Genomic DNA, 22,010 nt, shown 5'->3' on the forward strand with positions numbered 1-22,010 from the left:
CCTCCCGATGTATACTTTCCTTATATTAATAGGGAAAGTATACGACTGGCAGGAGGCCCCTATGTGTAAATGTCAGGGCCCTGGGAAACTGCCGGCAGCCGGCCATCTTTAATCATTACAGTGCTGCCGGCCTGGGGCCCCGAGCTTACAAATGCAGCCCCTGCCACTATCAGTGCTCAGTTTTCCAGTGCAAATGCATTGGTTCAGGGGCCCGAACTGGCCACTGAAAATCCTGATCGGGCCCCTGACCAATGCTTCTGCATTGGGGAAATGACTAATAGTCAAGGCTCGGGGCCCACCGGGGGATTCCCCGGCGGGCCAGTCCGACCCTGTATATATATGTATACAGCCAGGTCCTCAGCCGTGATAGTATATACAGAATATGTATACAGCCAGGTCCTCACCAGTCATAGTATATATATATGTATACAGCCAGGTCCTCACCAGTGATAGTATATATATGTATATATGTATATGTATATATATGTATATATGGCACCACATGGGCACAAAGCCCAAGAAAAACTCCCTCCACATCCAAAATGGCAATATCTGGCTCAACTACTTCAGAGGCCTCTACAAAAACATCCCAGAAGAAGACCTAACCCCAGAACAGCAACAGATAATCACCAAACTGAGGGACATGGAGAAAGTCATCAAAGATTTCCAGAACCCTCTGGACTCACCAATCACCACAAAAGATATACAGGAAAGAATTGCCCTGCTGAAAGGCAAAAAGGCCAGTGGCCCTGACGGCATCCTACCAGAGATGATCAAATACAGCCCTCCAGCAATACACGCGGCACTGGCAAAGCTGTTCACCCTCGTGCTCAATGCTGGACACTTCCCCGAAGACTGGAGCAAAGGCCTCATAACCCCCATCTACAAGAATGGGGACCAATATGACCCCAACAACTACAGAGGGATCTGCATCAGCAGCACGCTGGGGAAACTGTTCAACAGCATCATCAATAACAGAATCCTCACCTTCCTCACACAACACGGGGTCCTCAGCAAGAGCCAAGCAGGGTTCATGCCATACCACCGCACCACAGACCATATCTACACCCTGCACAGCCTCATCAAGACGCACGTCCACAACACCAGAAGAGGCAAGATATTCGCCTGCTTCGTAGACTTTAAGAAGGCGTTTGAATCAGTATGGCACCCAGGCCTACTCCTAAAACTCCTAGAGAGTGTAATAGGAGGAAGAACATATGACGTCATCAAGAGCTCCTACACCGGAAACCAGTGCAGTGTGAAGGTGAATGGGAAAAGGACAGCATACTTCCAACAGTCCCGAGGGGTCAGACAAGTCTGTAGCCTGAGCCCAACACTCTTCAACATCTATATCAATTAACTGGCTACAGCCCTGGAGGCCTCACCAACCCCAGGCCTCACCCTGAACGACCGGGAGGTGAAGTTCCTGCTATACGCCGATGACCTCCTACTCCTGGTCCCCACCAAGAAAGACCTCCAAGAAAGCCTGTCAGTGCTGGAAAAATTCAGCACCACATGGGCCCTACCCATCAACCAGAAGAAGACCAAAGTCATCGTATTTCAGAAGAAGGGCCACAATAAAGCCTCCACCCCACAATTCACACTGAATGGCTCCACACTGGAAAACCAACAGCTATACCTACCTGGGGCTGGAGCTCAGCCAATCAGGAAGCTTCAAAGCAGCAATAGAAACCCTGAAAGCAAAAGCCTGCAGAACCTTCTATGCCATCAGAAGACAACTGTACCACCTCAAACCACCGGTGAGGGTCTGGCTGACGATATTTGACGCAGTCATCTCCCCGATCCTTCTCTATGGCAGTGAGGTTTGGGGCCCAGCCACCTACCCAGACCAGTCACGGTGGGATTCCAGCCCAACTTCCACCTGGAGTTCTGCAAATATCTGCTCCATGTCCATCGCAACACCTCCAACATGATCTGCAGGGCAGAGCTAGGCAGACTCCCCCTATGGCTCACCATACAGAGGAGGGCGCTAGCTTTCCAGGCACACATCCAGGGGAGCAAGCCTGACTCCTACCACCACCAAGCATGGCTAAGCCACCTGAGCAAACCAGACACCCACCAACGAAACAGACAACCACCAATCCAAAAACACCAACAGATGACAACCAAGGCCGAAATAAAGGCGACCACAGAGGCAAACAGATTTGTATTTATCCCAATACACCCGCCCCACCCCACCCCCACCTCCCCATATAGCGGTCACCAACGAAGAGGAAGATGAGACTCCACGGACTGTTATACCCCAAACCAAAGGCCCCACCCCACCTCCCCATATAGCGGTCACCAACTAAGAGGAAGACGAGACTCCATGGACTGTTATACCCCAACCCCCCCCACCCCGATACCCACCACTCACCCACCCGAATCCAACCCCCCCCCCCCCACACACACACACACACACTTTACTAGCTTTGGCAATGCCAAATATCTATTCGGACGTGCCAATAAAGCTTTTTGTTTTGATTTGATTTGTATACAGCCAGGTCCTCACCAATCATAGTATATAGATAGATAGATAGATAGATAGATAGATAGATAGATAGATAGATAGAGATAGATAGATATATACAGCCAGGTCCTCACCAATGATAGTATATATATGTATACAGCCAGGTCCTCACCAGTGATAGTATATACAGAATATGTATACAGCCAGGTCCAGGTTGGATTCAGGTGGGTGAGTGGTGGGTATGGGGGGGTGGGTGGTTTGGGGTATAACAGTCTGTGGAGTCTCATCTTCTTCTTCGTTGGTGACCGCTATATGGGGAGGTAGAGGGTGGGGTGGGGCGATGGTTTGGGGTATAATAGTCCGTGGAGTCTTATCTTCCTCTTAGTTGGTGACCGCTATATGGGGAGGTGGGGTGGGGCAGGTGTATTGGGATACATATTACAGTCCATGGAGTCTCATCTTCCTCTTGTTTGGTGACAGCTGGACACTTATTGGGCAGCGATCTCCACAGTAGCCTCTTCTTCTCCCAGTAGGATGTAGAGTTTCCTCTTCTCGTCTGCAGATATGAAGTCTGGGATGTGGGCAGAGAGTCTTTGGTAGTAGACGGCCCTCACAGCTGAGTATTTGGTGCAGTGTAGCAGGAAGTGGGTCTCGTCTTCTAGGGCCCCCTGGTCACAGTGCTAGCACAGTCTGTTCTCCTGTGGCTTGTACGTCTGCCTGTGTCGCCCCGTCTCCATCTCCAGGTTGTGGGCGCTCAGTCTGTACTGGCTCAGGGTCTGTCTGTGTTTGGGGTGGGGTATTCTCTCCAGGTAGGTGGCCATGGTGTAGTCCCTTTGTAGGGATTGGTACACGGTGAGTTTCTTGGAGTTATTTATTTCGTTTCTCCATTCTTCAATGTACCGCTCTCTGTTTGCCTCTGTGGTCGCCTTTATTTCGGCCTTGGTTATCATATGTTGGTGTTTTTGGTTTGGTGGTTGGCTGTTGTTTGGTTGGTGGGTGTCTGGTTTGCTCAGGTGGCTTAGCCATGCTTGGTGGTGGTAGGAGTCGGGATTGCTCCCCTGGATGTGTGCCTGGAAAGCTAGCGCCCTCCTCTGTATGGTGAGCCATAGGGGGAGTCTGCCTAGCTCTGCCCTGCAGGCCATGTTGGAGGTGTTGCGATGGATATGGAGCAGGTATTTGCAGAACTCCAGGTGGAAGTTCTCTGTTTGGCTGGAATCCCACCTTGACTGGTCTGGGTAGGTGGCTGGGCCCCAAACCTCGCTGCCATAGAGAAGGATCGGGGAGATGACTGCGTCAAATGTATACATATATACTATCACTGGTGAGGACCTGGCTGTATACATATATATACTATCACTGGTGAGGACCTGGCTGTATATATATATATATATATATATATATATATATATATACTATCACTGGTGAGGACCTGGCTGTATACATATATATATATATATATATATATATATATATATATATATATATATACTATCACTGGTGAGGACCTGGCTGTATATATATATATATATATATATATATATATATATATACATATATATACTATCACTGGTGAGGACCTGGCTGTATACATATATATACTATCACTGGTGAGGACCTGGCTGTATACATATATATACACTATCACTGGTGAGGACCTGGCTGTATACATATATATACTATCACTGGTGAGGACCTGGCTGTATACATATATCCTATTAATATTATAAATGTGAAAGTTTGTGAGTTTGGATGTTTGTGGGTTTGTGTGTTCGGATGTTTGTTAGTCAATCACGCAAAACCCGCTTGACCGATTTGGCTGAAATTTTCCACAAACATAGTTAATACACCCCATTGCGCAATAGGCTACTTTTCGTCACAATAGCGCACATACGTTTTTCCCAGGACCCCCACAAACCCCAAACTCACATCACTATCTCTGCAATCTCACACACTTTGGACCCCGATTTGGCTGAAATTTTCCACAAACATAGTCCCTACACTCGATTGCGCAATAGGCTACTTTTCGTCACAATAGCGCACATACGTTTTTCCCAGGACCCTTTGGATGTTCGGATCTTTGGCGGTCAATCACGCAAAAACCGCTCCACCGATTTGGCTGAAATTTTCCACAAACATAGTCCCTACACTCGATTGCGCAATAGGCTACTTTTCGTCACAATAGCGCACATACGTTTTTCCCAGGACCCTTTGGATGTTCGGATCTTTGGCAGTCAATCACGCAAAAAACGCTCCACCGATTTGGCTGAAATTTTCCACAAACATAGTCCCTACACTCGATTGCGCAATAGGCTACTTTTCGTCACAATAGCGCACATACGTTTTTCCCAGGACCCCCACAAAACCCAAACTCACATCACTATCTCTGCAATCTCACACACTTTGGACCATAGCAAGCCACAAAATTCATATTACCCTCTACAGCAGAGGTCAGCAACCCCTGGCACACGAGCCAAGAGTGGCACTCCTGCCATATTTCACTGGCATGCCAGCAGCACAGGACCTGCAAGAGTTAAATAAAGTCTCTGCTAGAGCTGAGGCATAAGGACACTCCCCTTTGAGAGGGGTGCAGGAAACCCAGGGGGTGGAGCTTAATCGCTCAAGTCTCTGCCTGCTATAGTGATGGCTCCTGCCGAAGCTGCTAGCAAACTGAAAGTAAGAAACACACAGCTCCCTTCCTTTACTTCCTATTCTCATTAATGTCAGGCATGGGGTTATTAGTTTAGTGTTAGTAACTCCATGTACCTCACATTAATAGGAATAACCCCCATCATGTCCTTCATATTAACCCCTGTGTGCCCCATATAAAGGTTACTAATATGTGAGACATGGAGGGACTAATAAAAGACCTCAGTAATGAAGATACTTAATTATTACCTCCAAGTCTCTCCCATATCAGTAACTAGAGATGAGCGAGTACTGTTGGGATCAGCCAATCTGAACAGCACGCTCCATAGAAATGAATGGATGCACCTGGTACTTCTGCTTGGACGTAGCCAGCGCGCTTAACCCCCCGCGTGCCGGCTACGTCCATTCATTTCTATGCGAGCGTGCTGTTCGGATCGGCTGATCCCAACAGTACTCGCTCATCTCTATCAGTAACTCTTACACTGGGGTTAATGTGAGGGACATGATGGGGTTAATTGCTATTAATAAGAGGCACATGGAGTTACTAAACTGTCATGCACAGGGCCAGACTTTATGTTGCTTACTCAAGAGTATCCTGTGCCCAAAACTTACATGTACTGGCAGAAAATAACAAATCATACAATGTCGTATATCGAAGTATATTAACCTGAAATACCTCTGTCCCAAAGTCACTATGTACAGTTTATACCAATACCGTATAGCGGCTGAAATACACATTACATTCAACACAAAAGTCTCCTGTGCTCTCAGAATTACAGCAAAAACAAGATACACAGTTACATTTTATATCCCATACCTTATACACAGTACGAAAACCTTACCCGCGCCTGTATATACCCACTGCTACAATCACCGCAGACGAAGTCGCGGGTACCAGCTAGTATATATACTATCACTGGTGAGGACCTGGCTGTATACATATATATATACACTATCTCTGGTGAGGACCTGGCTGTATACATATATATATACTATCTCTGGTGAGGACCTGGTTGTATACATATATATATATATATATACTATCACTGGTGAGGACCTGAATGTATACATATAGATATATATACATACTAGCTGGTACCCGCGACTTCGTCTGCGGTGATTGTAGAAGTGGGTATATACAGGCGCGGGTAAGGTTTTCGTACTGTGTATAAGGTATGGGATATAAAATGTAACTGTGTATCTTGTTGTTGCTGTAATTCTGAGAGCACATGAGACTTTTGTGTTGAATGTAATTTGTATTTCAGCCGCTATACGGTGTTGGTATAAACTGTACATAGTGACTTTGGGACAGAGGTATTTCAGGTTAATATACTTCGATATACGACATTGTATGATTTGTTATTTTCCGCCAGTACATGTAAGTTTTGGGCACAGGATACTCTTGAGTAAGCAACATAAAGTCTGGCCCTGTGCATGACAGTTTAGTAACTCCATGTGCCTCTTATTAATAGCAATTAACCCCATCATGTCCCTCACATTAACCCCAGTGTAAGAGTTACTGATAGAGATGAGCAAGTACTGTTGGGATCAGCCGATCCGAACAGCACGCTCGCATAGAAATGAATGGACGTAGCTGGCACGCGGGGGGGTTAAGAGCGCTGGCTACGTCCAAGCAGAAGTACCAGGTGCATCCATTCATTTCTATGGAGCGTGCTGTTTGGATCGGCTGATCCGAATAGTACTCGCTCATCTCTAGTTACTGATATGTGAGAGACTTGGAGGTAATAATTAAGTATCTTCATTACTGAGGTCTTTTATTAGTCCCTCCATGTCTCACATATTAGTAACCTTTATATGGGGCACACAGGGGTTAATATGAGGGACATGATGGGGTTTATTCCTATTAATGTGAGGCACATGGAGTTACTAACACTAAACTAATAACCCCATGCCTGACATTAATGAGAATAGGAAGTAAAGGAAGGTAGCTGTGTGTTTCTTACTTTCAGTTTGCTAGCAGCTTCGGCAGGAGCCATCACTATAGCAGGCAGAGACTTGAGCGACTAAGCTCCACCCCCTGGGTTTCCTGCACATCTCGCAAAGGGGAGTGTCCTTATGCCTCAGCTCTAGCAGAGACTTTATTTAACTCTTGCAGGTCCTGTGCTGCTGGCATGCCAGTGAAATATGGCAGGAGTGCCACTCTTGGCATGTGTGCCAGGGGTTGCTGACCTCTGCTGTAGGAGGTAATATGAATTTTGTGGCTTGTTATGGTCCAAAGTGTGTGAGATTGCAGAGATAGTGATGTGAGTTTGGGTTTTGTGGGGGTCCTGGGAAAAATGTATGTGCGCTATTGTGACGAAAAGTAGCCTATTGCGCAATCGAGTGTAAGGACTATGTTTGTGGAAAATTTCAGCCAAATCGGTGGAGCGGTTTTTGCGTGATTGACCACCAAAGATCCGAACATCCAAAGGGTCCTGGGAAAAACGTATGTGCGCTATTGTGACGAAAAGTAGCCTATTGCGCAATCGAGTGTAGGGACTATGTTTGTGGAAAATTTCAGCCAAATCGGTGGAGCGGTTTTTGCGTGGTTGACCGCGAAACATCCGAACATCCAAAGGGTCCTGAGAAAAACGTATGTGCGCTATTGTGACGAAAAGTAGCCTATTGCGCAATCGAGTGTAGGGACTATGTTTGTGGAAAATTTCAGCCAAATCGGTGGAGCGGTTTTTGCGTGGTTGACCGCGAAACATCCGAACATCCAAAGGGTCCTGGGAAAAACGTATGTGCGCTATTGTGACGAAAAGTAGCCTATTGCGCAATGGGGTGTATTAACTATGTTTGTGGAAAATTTCAGCCAAATCGGTCAAGCGGGTTTTGCGTGATTGACTAACAAACATCCGAACACACAAAACCACAAACATCCAAACTCACAAACTTTCACATTTATAATATTAATAGGATGGGCTCCGTCAGGTATCCTGTGTTTTTTCTCTGACATTGCAGAATGAAAAAGTCAGGCTTGCAGGACTTTTCCATTTGTGATTTTAGGTGAACTCTGCACCAGAGGCTCAGAACGGAGACTCTGACGTTCATGTAAATGTTGCCTTACTGTGTTTATATATTCCCTTTGCTGCAGGACAAATTAATAGTCGCCAGCCTGTTTCCGCTATAACAACAGATCACATCAGTTTATCACTGAGGACCTTTCACATAGAAAGTGAACAACCCCTTTAAATCTGAGGCCTCGTTGCAGAAACGCAGTTTACTTCGTTGCAGATTTTGCTGTGGTTTTTTGAGTCAAAGCCAGGAATGGATTGAGCAGAAGGGAGAAGTAAAAGTACTTCCTATATACAGTATTTCCCATTCCTATTATAGCCATTTTTGGCTTTGGCTCAAAAAAACGCGACAAAATCTACAATAAAAAAAAAAAGCTGTATTTCCACAATGTGGAGCCTCAGCCTTAATGGTTAATTTATACCCTTGGGACCTGGCACTTATTATAGCAATTGAAATCTAGGAATTAATGCACACCATTGTGGGATATTGAGTTATGTGTTTCCCCATTGTCTGTGCCAGTAGTTTCATAATGTAGGATTACGTATGAAGTGCTTTTTACTTAATACGCCACCATTTTTCATCATTTGGCACATTCATACTATAGATACTTCAGCAGCAATGCCACACTGTATTATTGACCTTTAAATGCAGTTAGTGCTGAAAAGAACATAACATTCAGATTTAATGTCTGGACTGATCTGCATTACATTTGGCACATGGATAAATCAGGCACTTCCAAAAGTTTTAGACTGGGTTTCAGCACTCTAGCACCTATCAATCTTGACATATTCACAAATACAAACATGGCATCACGGCTTCCACAACAAGTGCCTTCCTCCATAACACATCACATGATCTGTATTAGCCATTAGCTCGCAGGTTCATTATTCTCAGTCTCTCTGATATGCACACAGGAATGGACCAGGTTTCCATAACAATCCAGCCATTTTTGTTTTACATCGTATTATTACCATAACTCAGCCGCATTTTATACTGGGACTGGGTTTACCATAACAACGCAGCCACAAATTCACAAAGGCAAATGGCACTACTGGCTTTCACAAGGTCCTTCCTCCATATCATATCACACCACATGGTCCATATTAGCTAATAGAAGAGCATAGGTTCTTCATTCTTATCCTCAATCACATACACCATTTCCAGAGGATTGCAGCACTTGTTGTTCTGTTATCAGCTGTTACCTGAGGATTGTATATATACATACACACAGTACTCGCTCACTGTTGTTCTCTGTTAACACACATTAAAATAATCATAATAAATACTAACAATAATACATTTTATTTATATAGCAGCAATATATTCTGCAGCTCTTTACAAACATAGGGTACATGTACAGACAAAATAAAGTAACAAATCAATTCACACAATAGGATTGGGGCCCTACTCGCAAGAACTTACACTCTATGGGGTAGAAGGGACTGACACAAAAGGTAGACGTGCATATTCAGTGGACAAGCCATTATTATAAAAAGGTTACTTTAATTACAGATGAAACTGTAAAAATTGGGGGTTAATCTAATTGGCTAGGGTAGAATATTCCAGTGAAGGAGGTGGGAGAAGTCTTGGAGATGGGGTGGGAGCTTCTGACAATAGAGGGTGCTACTCTTAGGTCATTGGCCAAACAGAGGGCACAGGTTGGGTGGTAGACAGAGATGAAGGAAAAGCAGAGCGCTGCAAGCGCCATAGACAGCTTTATGGATCAGAGTGATAAGTTTATATTGTATTCTATAGTGAATAGGCAGCCAGTGACGTGACACATATCAGATGTTTTTTTGAGGTGCAGGTCACAAGAGTGTGCAAGTGATTGGATATAGGAGTTAAAGAGGACCTTTCACCACTTGGGGCACATGCAGTTTTATATACCGCTAGAATGCACTGAACTAATAGAGCAACAGTAAACAGTGATGTAAATTAAAAATTTATACTGAGTCTTCCATCTTCATTGCTCCATATTCACTATGTTGCTAAGAAATTGAACTGTAAATTTAATGTGACAGGTTCCCTTTAATGTATATACAGCTTTACTCTTTGTACTCACTGAATTATACAGGGAAGATGAGATTCCTCTCTCCAGCGACCTGTGACTTTTAACCTGCGAGAGACCTGGTGAAACAAAAATTAGGAATTAGGGTGGGAATATATCTGTGCCAATATTAATTATATTTTAGATTGTTTTGTTCATGCCCTTCCTGAACACTTTATGCATTTACTCTTAACACCACGACACCAGTTAAACACCCTTCCTGCTGACCCAATTCACACACCTCTCCCTTGTGAACTTTTCTACTCTTCAAAGCAGAGGAAGATCAATCCTGGTATGCACACAGAAAACAGCGAGCAGGGAGGGTAATGGGTCATGTATGGAGGAAGTATTTGAGAAAGTGGAACATTCTGGGAATTTTTCTCCTGGCTCAAAAAAGTAAAAGTGCTGAAAACATGAAATCAAACAATGAACTAAATCATGTGTAACCTGTAGGTGCATGCTGTATATGTTAGGGAGCGTTCACACTACCGTCAGTGTCCAACAGGTAGTGTCCGCTGCTAATGTCCGTTCAAAATCTTGCACGGACATTAGCAGTGGACACTAGCTATGTCCGTGACATTTTTAATTCATTTAAATGGCGATCGGGTGCGTTTTGCACTCCGTGCCTGTCCTTAAGTGTCCGTTCCTAAAGATGTCCAACTTTTCAAGTGGACAGCAAAACCCGACATGTAGGTTTTTTCTGTCTGCTTGAAAAGTCGGACATCTTTAGGAACGGACACTTAAGGACAGGCACGGAGTGCAAAACAACGCACCCGATCTCCATTTAAATGAATGCAGAATGTCACGGACACAGCTAGTGTCCGCTCCTAATGTCCGTGCAAGATTTTGAACAGACATTAGCAGCGGACACTACCTGTCGGACACTGACGGTAGTGTGAACGCCCCCTTACATGGTCAAATGTGGACACCTAGCCTTCACATCTATATAAACTTGTTGGCCAGGCTCGTCTATCAGTCTAGACCAGGGGTCCTCAAACTTTTTAAACAGTGGGCTGGAGGCAGAGCAGGTTGCACAGATATCGGGAGCGGTGCCCTCCAATAGGTAAAGTGAAGTGCGCTCCATGGCCTGGCCCGAGCTCCCCAGGAGCTTCATTATAAATGCACGCCTGCCGACGTTGTCGGCGGGGCCAGACAGAAGTGCGCAGTTTGAGGACCCCTGGTCTAGACGCTACAGCGATGCCTCCGGTCTGTGCCAGTCGCTACATTGGCTGCCTATTCATTATAGAATAAAATATAAAGTTATCACCCTCATCCACAAGGCTCTCCATAATGCCGCACCTCCCTACATTTCCTCCCTCATCTCTTTCTACCACCCAACCCGTGTTCTCCGTTCACTCAATGACCTAACACTTACATCCTCTATTATCAGAACCTCCCACGCTCGTATACAAGACTTCTCCCGAGTTGCACCACTTCTCTGGAATGCTCTACCCTGGACAATTAGATTAACTCCCAATTTCTACAGCTTCAAACGCAAACTAAAGACGCATCTTTTCAGACAAGCCTATCACAATTTCTAACGTAAACCCTTAACCCTCCTCTGTCCCCGCTCGCACATTACCCCACGATATGACATGACGTCATCTCATGCTAACTTTATAGGTCCAAGCTCCATCCACATGTTAAAGGACACGACTGTTGACGGCTCATAAAGTTTTATGTTTGTGTAATGACAATAACCTCTATTACAAAAGTGTCTGACCTCTGCATAAGCAATGCCGCCCCTGCTACCTCTTGTGTCACCCACTTCTACCTCATAGATTGTAAATTCTTGCGAGCATGGCCCTTAGTCCCATTGTGTGAAATGACTTTCTTTGTAATGTATCTTTCTGTCTGTATTTGAACCCTACAAATTGTACAGCGCTGCAGAATATGTTGGCGCTATATAAATAAAATGTATTATTATATTATTATTGGATGTCAAATCCTAAAACCCTGGAGCTCGAGTTCTTTTGTTGGCAGTAACACATAATTGCCAACTCTCCTGAAATGTCTACTAGGCTCCCATAAAAGGGGTGAACTCCTGGAGTCCCAGTAAAGCTTTGCTAGACTTTCAGGCCTATTATATTTGACATGGGAACTTTATAAAAAAGGAGCGTGATTGGCACATTTCAAACCCACATTACAAAATGGTGTGTGACAAACAAGAAAAGGGGACCGTGTAGTCTGAATTTTAAGCGGCACGTTTCGTGTACCAGGGCTCTCCAACATCTATATGAACAAAATGGCAACTATGCAATAACAGCTTCCAATCTTCTTGAAAGGATTTCCATGACATTTTAATAAATGCGTGAGTATGAATGGCCATTTAGAATAAAGCAAATCTTTAAAATTAGGAACTATTGTTAGATAATAAGGTCTGGCTCACACCTCATTACAGCATCACATTAATATCACTATGTATCTTCCAGTTTTTTTAACAAATCCTCTAGAACTACTTTTGAATTGTCAACATAAAACCCATGTGAAAAAAGGACAGGCTTACAGTGGCAAAGACAATTTTTGTGGTCAAATTGTCTTTTCTACTGTGTGCCTATTCTTTTTCACATGGGTTTTATGTTGACAATTTGAAAATAGAAAAACAAAAAAAAAGTCAGTTGAGTTTAATTTCCCAAAAGAAAAACAAATTCAACCTATCAGATCCTTTTTTCCCAATAGCAGTACTGTGTGCCAGGGACCATAGCCAGATTCTCAGCAAAATTTTTTGATACTGAAGGATTGTGCCAACAAAAATAATGTTATTTATTACCTTTTGAAACTGGCTACTTTCTTCTTGTATATTCTATTTATGCCTTTTGGTGCCCAGTCCAAGAACACATAGAAGAACGCAATAAGGACTCTGAAATCGTTGCATTATGGAGTACTTGCTTACAAACAATGTCATCGCTCAATGTCCCAAGTCTGGCTCACAGCCTAAACTTCCTATCAGCATTCCTTTGGCAAGTGGAAAGAAAGAATACCTGGAGGAAACCCTGACAAACATTGGGAGAATGTACAAACTCCATGAAGATGTTGTCCTTGGTCAGATTCTAATAAAGACCCCTGTACTGCGCGGCAACAGTGCTAACCACAGTTTATTATAATTTCTCATCACTTTTCCCAGTTGTCAGTGAATGATAACATCTTTTTTGGCTTAGCCTTGCAAAAACCTCCTTCCTGTAATAAGATGTGTAACTGTGTCATAATGGACATGATCAGAAGAGGGTTTTAGCCAGTGGCGTAACTAGGAATGGCGGGGCCCCGTGGCGAACTTTTGACATGGAGCCCCCCCGACACCGAAGATCTCGACCGAGTCCCTCCTACGCATTCCTGCGCGCTCTATTATGTTCCATAGTGGCCCCTGCACACAGTATTATACCCAATAGTGGCCCCTGCACACAGTATTATGTCCCTTAGTGGCCCCTGCACACAGTATTATACCCAATAGTGGCCCCTGCACACAGTATTATGTCCCTTAGTGGCCCCTACAGGACTAAATACTGTCACGTCACCCGCTGACCGCTATACCAGGACAAATTGTGGATAAAAAATCTGGCCCTGTGCATTACAATTTAGTAACTCCATGTGCCTCATATTAATAGCAGTTAACCCCATCATCTCCCTCACATTAACCCCTGTAAGCCTCACCATAAGAGTTACTGATATGTGAGAGACATGGAGGTAATAATAAAGTATCTTCATTATTATTACCCCCATATGTCTCACATATCAGTAACTCTTATGGTGAGGCAAACAGGGGTTAATGTGAGGGAGATGATGGGGTTAACTGCTATTAATATGAGGCACATGGAGTTACTAAAACACAAGTAATCCCCCCATATGCCTGATAGTAATAAGTAACCCCAGTACGTACCTGTGTAGCTTTAGTTTCATTTTCCTTCTTCCTTTCTTCCTCCAGTGCAGACGGCAGGAGCTCGGCAGGGATAAGCCCCGCCTCCTCCTCTCATTGGTGGGCAGAGGACAGCAGAGAAAGGGAGGGGGGAGAGAGGGGGAGAGCGTCCTGCAGCGCTGACAGGAGCCAGAGCTGCAGCTCCTGTGTCTCAGCCGTTGCTGCAGCTTCGGGGCCCCCTGTTGGTGGAAAGTATTCCACCAACAGGGGGCCCCGATCATTATACTCGGGGGTCCGAAAAGACCTCCGAGCATAATGATAGCAGCGGTAGCAGCTGTCACCGGGCCCCTAATGTCCCGGGCCCTGTGGCAGCTGCTACCGCTGCTATGGTGGTAGTTACGCCACTGGTTTTAGCCATATAAACACTGGGGGAGGGGTTGAATTTATTAAGACAGGTGTTTGTATATTTCTATGCATAATTCTATGTACATTTTCAAATTCTCCTATAACAAAGTTAAAGTGTGCCTACCTATACCAAAAACACTTTAAGGCCAGGGCCCCACGTGGTGTAAATGCCGCAATTTGCCCACTGCAAATACAACGCAGGTGCAATTATGGTGTTTTACAGTCAGGTAAAAAGTGGATGGGATTCTAGCTAATTCAATGCTCACTTTGTGGTACAAACTGCACTGCGGACACGCCGTGATTTCCAAAAAAGACGCACCTTTGGAAATTGCAGCATGTCACTTATACCTACAGAAATGTCGGCGGTTTCCCCATTGGTATAATTGAAACAGAATGTCCACAGAGGAAACCTCTGCGAACTTCCTGTCTGAAGCTCTGCGGGAAGAACCACAGTTTTGCCACCACAGTTTTTCCCACAGCGCTTTTTTGTTCTAGGATGCCATATGGAGCCTTAGTCTTATACCACTTATATACTGTTGTAGGGCTGATAGTGGAACAGTGAAGATTTCTTATGTCAAAGTCCAGGCTTGCTGCTGTGGAGTACCCACTTTCTTTTGCGGTTGCCACCCAGTGTTGCCCCTAAACAGAAAGACTGACATGTATTATGTAAGCCAATTGGAGCAACCGTTAGGACCCGTTCACACGGGGAAAGAGGGGACGGATTTTGACGCGGAATCCACGTCATAATCCACCCCCTCACAATAGCTGTCTGTCTATATAGACCGCTAGCTTACTTTTTTCCATGAGCGGCAACATGAAAAGAAGCAAGCTGCCCTTTCTTCAGGCGGATTCCACGGCCATTCCAGCCGAGGCATCCGCCTTGCGGCAGCATGCTCCGGATTAGGCCCATTCATTTGGGCCTACTCCGGACCGGAGTGCCACGACTGTCGGAGGTCGCGGCAGGCGGATTTTGGCCATATTCTGAGGTGGCTTCCTGCGTCAGAATCAGGACCAAAATTCGCCATCTGCGCTCCGTGTGAACGGGGCCTAAAAAAAAATTATACTCCTGCAGGTATGGCCCCCTCTCGAGTGCACCGAACAGCTTATTTGCTGAATAAAAATGAATTTTTCAACAGCAAGACTGCACTTTGACACAAGAATGGTATGTGTAACAGCCTCTACAGCAGTAAATAAGTATTCTAAAAGCAGTTTTGGTGGTGGTAGACTCCCTTTAATCCTTGGGGATATATACATTTTATCATTTTTATTTTACAGTTTTGCAGTATAACTGGGGCATCTATAAGAGCTAAAAGGGAGAGCTCTGCTACATCGGGAAGCACTTAGTGATCACGTGATTGCTGAAATCAATAAAAGCAGCAACACTGTAATAATCCTCTTCTGTCTGTTCCTGAGGGCAGTGATGGTGAACCTATGACATGTGTGTCAAAGGTGGAACGTCAAGACATTTTGGAAAAGTTAATACAGCAACAAAAAAAGAGGTTTTGCTCCCTTTTATTCACTATGTGGGCATGACCGGCCGCAGCAAAGAAGCACTATGGGAAAAACCACGGTGGCAATGTACACAGTTTTTGCCGCAGCTTTTCTGCCACAGTATTGACCACGTGGGGCCCCAGCCTAAAGTGGTTCTCCTTTTTTTTCCCAAGATATAAACAATCCTGGAAATTTTGGTCCTATAAAAACAGCTGATGGATAGGGTCCAGGCAGACAGACCAGACCCCTGCTGATATAAACCTATCGTAAATCTATGGGCAGGCACATATGACTATCAAGGACCAGCATTTCAAGTTGTGTGAGCTAGTAGGAGACAGCAAGAAAAACATGAAGGTGAAATCAGACAGTACTTAGCAGGGACAAGCAAGAAGAATTACTAATACTGTCTAAATTTACAATTGTATCTCTGGATGATAATGTAGACAATTTTTTTCTGGCAAAAATGATGCCAGAATTTTGTCACTTTTTGCTTAGCATGTCCACTATCACACAGCTGCTGGCGAACATCAAATAGATGAAGTACTTTACACAATGAGGAAATTGGTGAGCATTGATTTTAATTCTGCTTTATTCTGAAAATGAAGATATATTTATATATTAATAGCTGTTTTTGACTGTATATTTTGAGGCATGGTAATTAATTGGAATACTCCGTTCAAAAAGCAGATGATGGCAGGGAGATGCAGTACCATTCTAGACCATTGTATAGTGAATGGAGCTCTGCTAATTCTGCCAGGCCCCCTTCAATTAGCTGACTGGTGGGGGTGCAGGTGCTCAGACCCTCACCAATCTGATATTCATAATGGATATTATAAAAGGCCTGGAAAATCCCTTTAAGGCCGATGCCCTACATTGCGCAAACACAGCTTTTTTTGTTGCCGAGATTGTTGCACAGATTTTGCTGCAGTTTCTTGAGTCAAAGTCAGTAGTGGATTGAGAAGAAGGGAGAAGTACTGTATAAGTACATATTTCTCATTCCTTTTATAGCCACTCTTCATTTTGGCTCCAAAAAACGCAACAAAATCTGCAACAAAAACAATCTGCATTTCCGCAACGTGGGATCTTAGCCTAAGATGGATAATGCTTAATTTCTGTAACATGTCATGCAAATTGCCTTTTTTATAGTCATTAACACTAAAGTAGTGGAAATAGTTAAAGTTCATGTCCTCGGGCACATGTGGTATTACATACGGCTAGAAAGCCAACATCGGCTTTCCCATTATGTGCCCCTGGTGAAGAGCTATCAGTACCGTTACCGATAGCTTTTCAGTGTTAGAGGGGTGTTTCTGAAAGTCTGTGAGGAACACCCCTCCTGACAGTAGAGTCCATAGCACTGTACTGTCAAAGGGGGTGTTCCTTACCGCCCAACCATGACGTTGAGCAGTGAGGAACGCCTTCCCCCCTCCTGACAGTTCTCGTCCATAGACTAGCCGTATATAATTGTTAGGGAATTGCTAGGACAGCAATTCCCCAGTAGCTGTTGAAAACCCTGGGACGGGACACAAGAGACAGTGAGCCCTAAGCTGAAGCCCCCAACTGTCCCTTCCTATTGCCAGGCCCTATCCTACGTAATAGGTGGCAACCACAAAGACGTTCCCTTCCTGTATATGTGAAACACAAAACGCAGACAAGACAAACAACAACAAAGGGAGGTCAGCTAGCCAAGGGTCAGTAACAGTCAAGCAATACAGTGCCAAATCAGAGTCCAAAGAATAGTCAGTAGGGAAAGCCAGAGGTCAAGGATTAGAATGCAAGCAAGGATAGTGACAGCAAAAAGCAAGTACGCACAAGGCAATAGCAAGCACTGGTGTGAATGAGAGCCAAGACTAAATAGGGAGGAAGAACCCGCCCCTGGAGTTGACAGGAAGGCAGGCTGTCAATCACACGAATTAACACTTAATGAATAGAGGCAAACAAGGGCAGAAGACAGGTGTGGTGGAAATTCAATCACAGAACTAGAGCCGTGTTCACACAGTGCAACCAAAAACTTTAAGCAAAGATCCAAACTGCACACGCCTCCTGCGCCGCAGCACGCGAGCAGAGGGTGGTGCAGTGATCTGAAAAGGCAGAGATGTTACAATAATACTGCATGTGCCTGAGGACATGAAAGATCCTCTTTAAGAAGAAAATAATTAAAATTTTCTTTTCACACATATACTATGAGAAGAGGATTTTAAGGTTGGTTAGGTCTACCACCAAGTTTAGTAAAGGCAAGATTGACCCTTTCAGATTGCACTCTCATCTATGTAGCTTAATCCATTCTTCTTGTTTGCAGTAGAAACAAATAGTGGACTAAAACAATAGCAAGACGGCTCTCTCTGATGAAGGACGATAATTAGGCATGTTGTCTATCCATTATTTACTCCCTAACATTAACACATAGAAAAAATTGGGCTTACAGGACTTTTCCATCTGTGATTTCAGATGGACTCTGCTGGACAGACTCAGGTGTAGCTGTGAACAATCCTCAAGACTATAAATTTCACAAATAGGACACTACAGATACATAAATTACTGTACATTTTTTGTGTTTTGATGGGAAATAGATATGTAATCATTCACTTATCAGAGTCTATTAGTAAACAAAATGCTAATCTCTGAATGGAAATGGATGATGCATCAAAATCAGCGAGATACAGAAATATACGTGAAAAGACTAATCTGATCTTACCTTTTGGATGTCTCTGACTTGAGTGGCCACAGGCGGCTTAACCTCAGTGTGAAGATAACTATTATAATATGTGAAATAAGTGCACAAGGTTAAATATGCAAAGTAATTTGGTCAGAATTTATCATCTAGTAATTGTTATGAATGCCATAATATATAAAATGAATTAGTTGTTGGGCACAACATAGTATCTAAAGTATACCAGTTTCATGCACTTAGGGCTCGTTCACATCTGCGCCCAGGTGTCCATTCTGCAGGTTTCCATTTCCTGCATAAAACAGAGGCAGGAGACGGAAACCTGCAGGAGTCTTTCTCATCCATTCATTTGAATGGGTGAGAAAGATGTCCGGCCGTGTGTGCCGGTGAGCGTTTTGCGCTCTCTCCGCCGCGAAACCGGGTTTTTTAATCCGGACACAGAGTCAGACATGCAGTACTCTGTGTCCGGATTTAAAAATCCGGTTTCGCGGCGGAGAGCATAAAACGCTCACCGGCGCACATGGCCGGACCCGGTCTGTGCTTTCCGTCTTCTGGCATGCAGAAGACGGAAAGCACAGAACGGAGAGTAGAACGCAGGTGTGAACCTAGCGTAAAACCATATAGTGTAAATGCTTATACTCACTCAAGTTTTCGGAACTTTTCCGTTCCTGCAGCGACATACTGACCCCTGTTAAGCAGGTCACCGAGCTGTGTCACACGATGGCCATTGCGTGGTGTGTAGATACAGCGCACCGCGGTCGAGGCTTGAATACGGTTAGTCACCTCATTTAAGAAGGCCTCAAATGTTAGAAATTGCTTCTCGTTCACAACCATGCGGCGTCCATTATGAAAAGGGTCCCCATTTCGGAACACAAGCACATTTTTACCATGTGGAACAAGCTGTAACCCCAGAGGGGAGGTCATTGTAAAAAGAATTGATTTAAAAATAAAAAAGGTAAAAGTAGAGAAAGGAAAGAAACTATAATATATTTGGAAATTACATTGCCAAGCAATAACTACTTTACAGTGCTATTCCCACACTGATCTGTACGCCTGTCTATCATGAAGTTTTTGTGACTCTTACTGTTGCCAGGTGACAATAACAGCTTACAAGTATTGCAGAGGAGGGTGCTCGGTTACAGCCACCACGCCTCCTATACAGGAGCTACAACTCACTATTATTAAACATAGGGTTACTATGCACTCACAGCTGACCCAAAACAATGATTTTGTTCAACTTTAGATTCTAAGTTTGGGTCCAAATCTGACTTTCCCACTAAATTCAAGTAAAACTGTGACCCAGTCTCAAGTAGACTAGGAGATAACAAGTGATTGATCCTTAAGTATTTCCGACTAATTCCGACAAGTGTATGACCTTAAAGAGGTTGTCCAGGCTAAACATAATTTTCCAATTAGGCCAGAGAGGTAAATTAACAACCACAAAAAACCCATACTCAGGGCGAGTTCACACCAGCGCCCGGTCTCCGCTTTGCAGGTTTCTGTCTTCTGCCCGAGAAACTGGACAGGAGATGGAAACCCGGCGGTCAGTTTGCAAACTCATTCACTTGAATGGGTTTGCAAAGTGCCCACCTGTGAGCGTCTTGTGCCTCTCCGTGGCGAAACGGTTTTTTTTAACCGGACACAAAGTCGGACATGCAGGACTTTGTGTCCGGTTAAAAAAAAAAAAAAAAAAAAGTTTTCACCGCGGAGAGGCACAAGACGCTCATGGGTGGACACTGACTGCCAGGTTTCCGTCTCCTGTCCAGTTTCTCGGGCAGAAGATGGAAACCCACAAAGCAGAGATCGGGTGCAGGTGTGAATCCGCCCTCACCTGCCCCCAATGCTCCGGTATCCTCCCAGGGCAGTCCAGTCGTACAGCTCAGCTGTTGTCTTGTTGTGGAATTGTCACCAGCTGCGACATTCCTGTTCCTAGTGGGGACGCAGATTGCCCTCAGCAGTCACCAAACAGCAGCCTCATAAAGAGACCAACAAGAGACAACAATGGAGCTGCAGGACCGGACCAAGCGAGGAGGTGTCGGAGCACCAGGGACAAGCGATATTGGTTTCGTTTTATTATTTTCACCTCTCCTAGCCTAATTAATAAATAACATTTTAGCCTGGACAAACCCTTTAATAAGACAAAGATATAATACGCATAGGTGTGAGCTACCGATGGATAATAACATGAACAACTACCATCCAAAAAATTTGGCACAGTATTTTTTGGCAAGTGACTAGTTAATAGCTAACAATTAGAAAAAAAAACAGAATTGTGTGTTTTTATCTTTAATCTATTGCCCATGACCAGCATTAGTTAAAGAGGTCTTCCCACTTGAAACATTGATCAGAGTCTAATTGATATCAATCTGTGACGGGCACCAGTACAAAGTAGAAATGGCATTGCATTCTAAATGAACTCTAAATTAAGTAATTGTATGTCAGTAGGTGGTTAATTGACATATAGAAAATACTGCATGTATGAACAGCTAGGTAGCTTGACCTCAATCCATACCAGATCTATATCAATAGCTCAGATCTCCTGATTACTACAACCCCCTACATCATCACTGTTATGAAGAGCCTGGGGTCTGACGCAATGCCAACTAGGAGAGCCGCAAAACTGTAGATGAGACACCTGGCCAGGAGACAACTGAGAAATTTTTGGGGTGAACCGTGAATTGGAATATGATAATATGTGTCCTTGAGATCTAAAGCACAATTAAAGGGATTTTCCGGGCAAAAAATGTTTTATTAAAAAAGATCTGTTAGTGCTATTAATGGGTTAATAAACGGACCCAAATAACTTTAGCAGTGTTTTGAGTGATTTCTGTGTGTCTCTGGGAGCTCTTGTCGTCCCTCAGGAGGAAGCCTGGAAGGGAGAGAGGTAAGTATAATGGAGTGGATGGGTGGGTGGGGGGATAGCAGTGACATTCAATTTCTGGAAACGGATTGTTACCGGATAACCAAATGTGGGTAAATATACATTTTGTTTGACTTAGGCTGAGGCTCCATGGTGCAGAAACGCAGCTTCTTTTGTTGCGTTTTTTTGAGCCAATGCCAAAAACGGTTGAAGAGGGAACAGAGATTATATAGGAAGTTCTTACACGTCTCCCTTCTGCTCAATCCACTCCTGAGTTTGGCTCAAAAAACCGCAACAAAATCTGCAACAAAAGAAGCTGCGTTTCTGCACCGTAGGGCCTCAGCCTTAAAGGGATTTTCTGCGCAGAAAATCTTTTTCTTTAGAAAGGTCTGTTAGGGTTAGTAATTAGAGATGAGCGAACACTGTTCGGATCAGCCGATCTGAACAGCACGCTCCCATAGAAATGAATGGAAGCACCTGTGACGCTGACTTTGCCGGCGGCCGGCGTCACAGGTGCTTCCATTCATTTCTATGGGAGCGTGCTGTTCGGATCGGCTG

The 22,010-nt window shown here is 44.3% G+C and overlaps 1 protein-coding gene across 1 annotated transcript in view; it reads right to left on the minus strand.

Moving 5' to 3' along the window:
* The window catches only part of DCDC2B (doublecortin domain containing 2B), a 35,250-nt gene extending 15,734 nt beyond the window's left edge, over window positions 1–19,516 (minus strand). The window contains exons 1-3 of the mRNA XM_075264707.1: window positions 19,236–19,516; window positions 18,620–18,677; window positions 10,197–10,261 (exon numbers count right to left, since the gene is read on the minus strand). Coding sequence (XP_075120808.1) covers window positions 10,197–10,261; window positions 18,620–18,677; window positions 19,236–19,516 — 404 coding nt within the window. The remainder of the gene's footprint in view (window positions 1–10,196; window positions 10,262–18,619; window positions 18,678–19,235) is intronic.
* Between the last annotated feature and the right edge of the window lie 2,494 nt (window positions 19,517–22,010).

The sequence above is a fragment of the Leptodactylus fuscus genome, chromosome 2 (assembly GCF_031893055.1).
Source record: "Leptodactylus fuscus isolate aLepFus1 chromosome 2, aLepFus1.hap2, whole genome shotgun sequence".
NCBI classification, from domain to species: Eukaryota; Metazoa; Chordata; class Amphibia; order Anura; family Leptodactylidae; genus Leptodactylus; species Leptodactylus fuscus.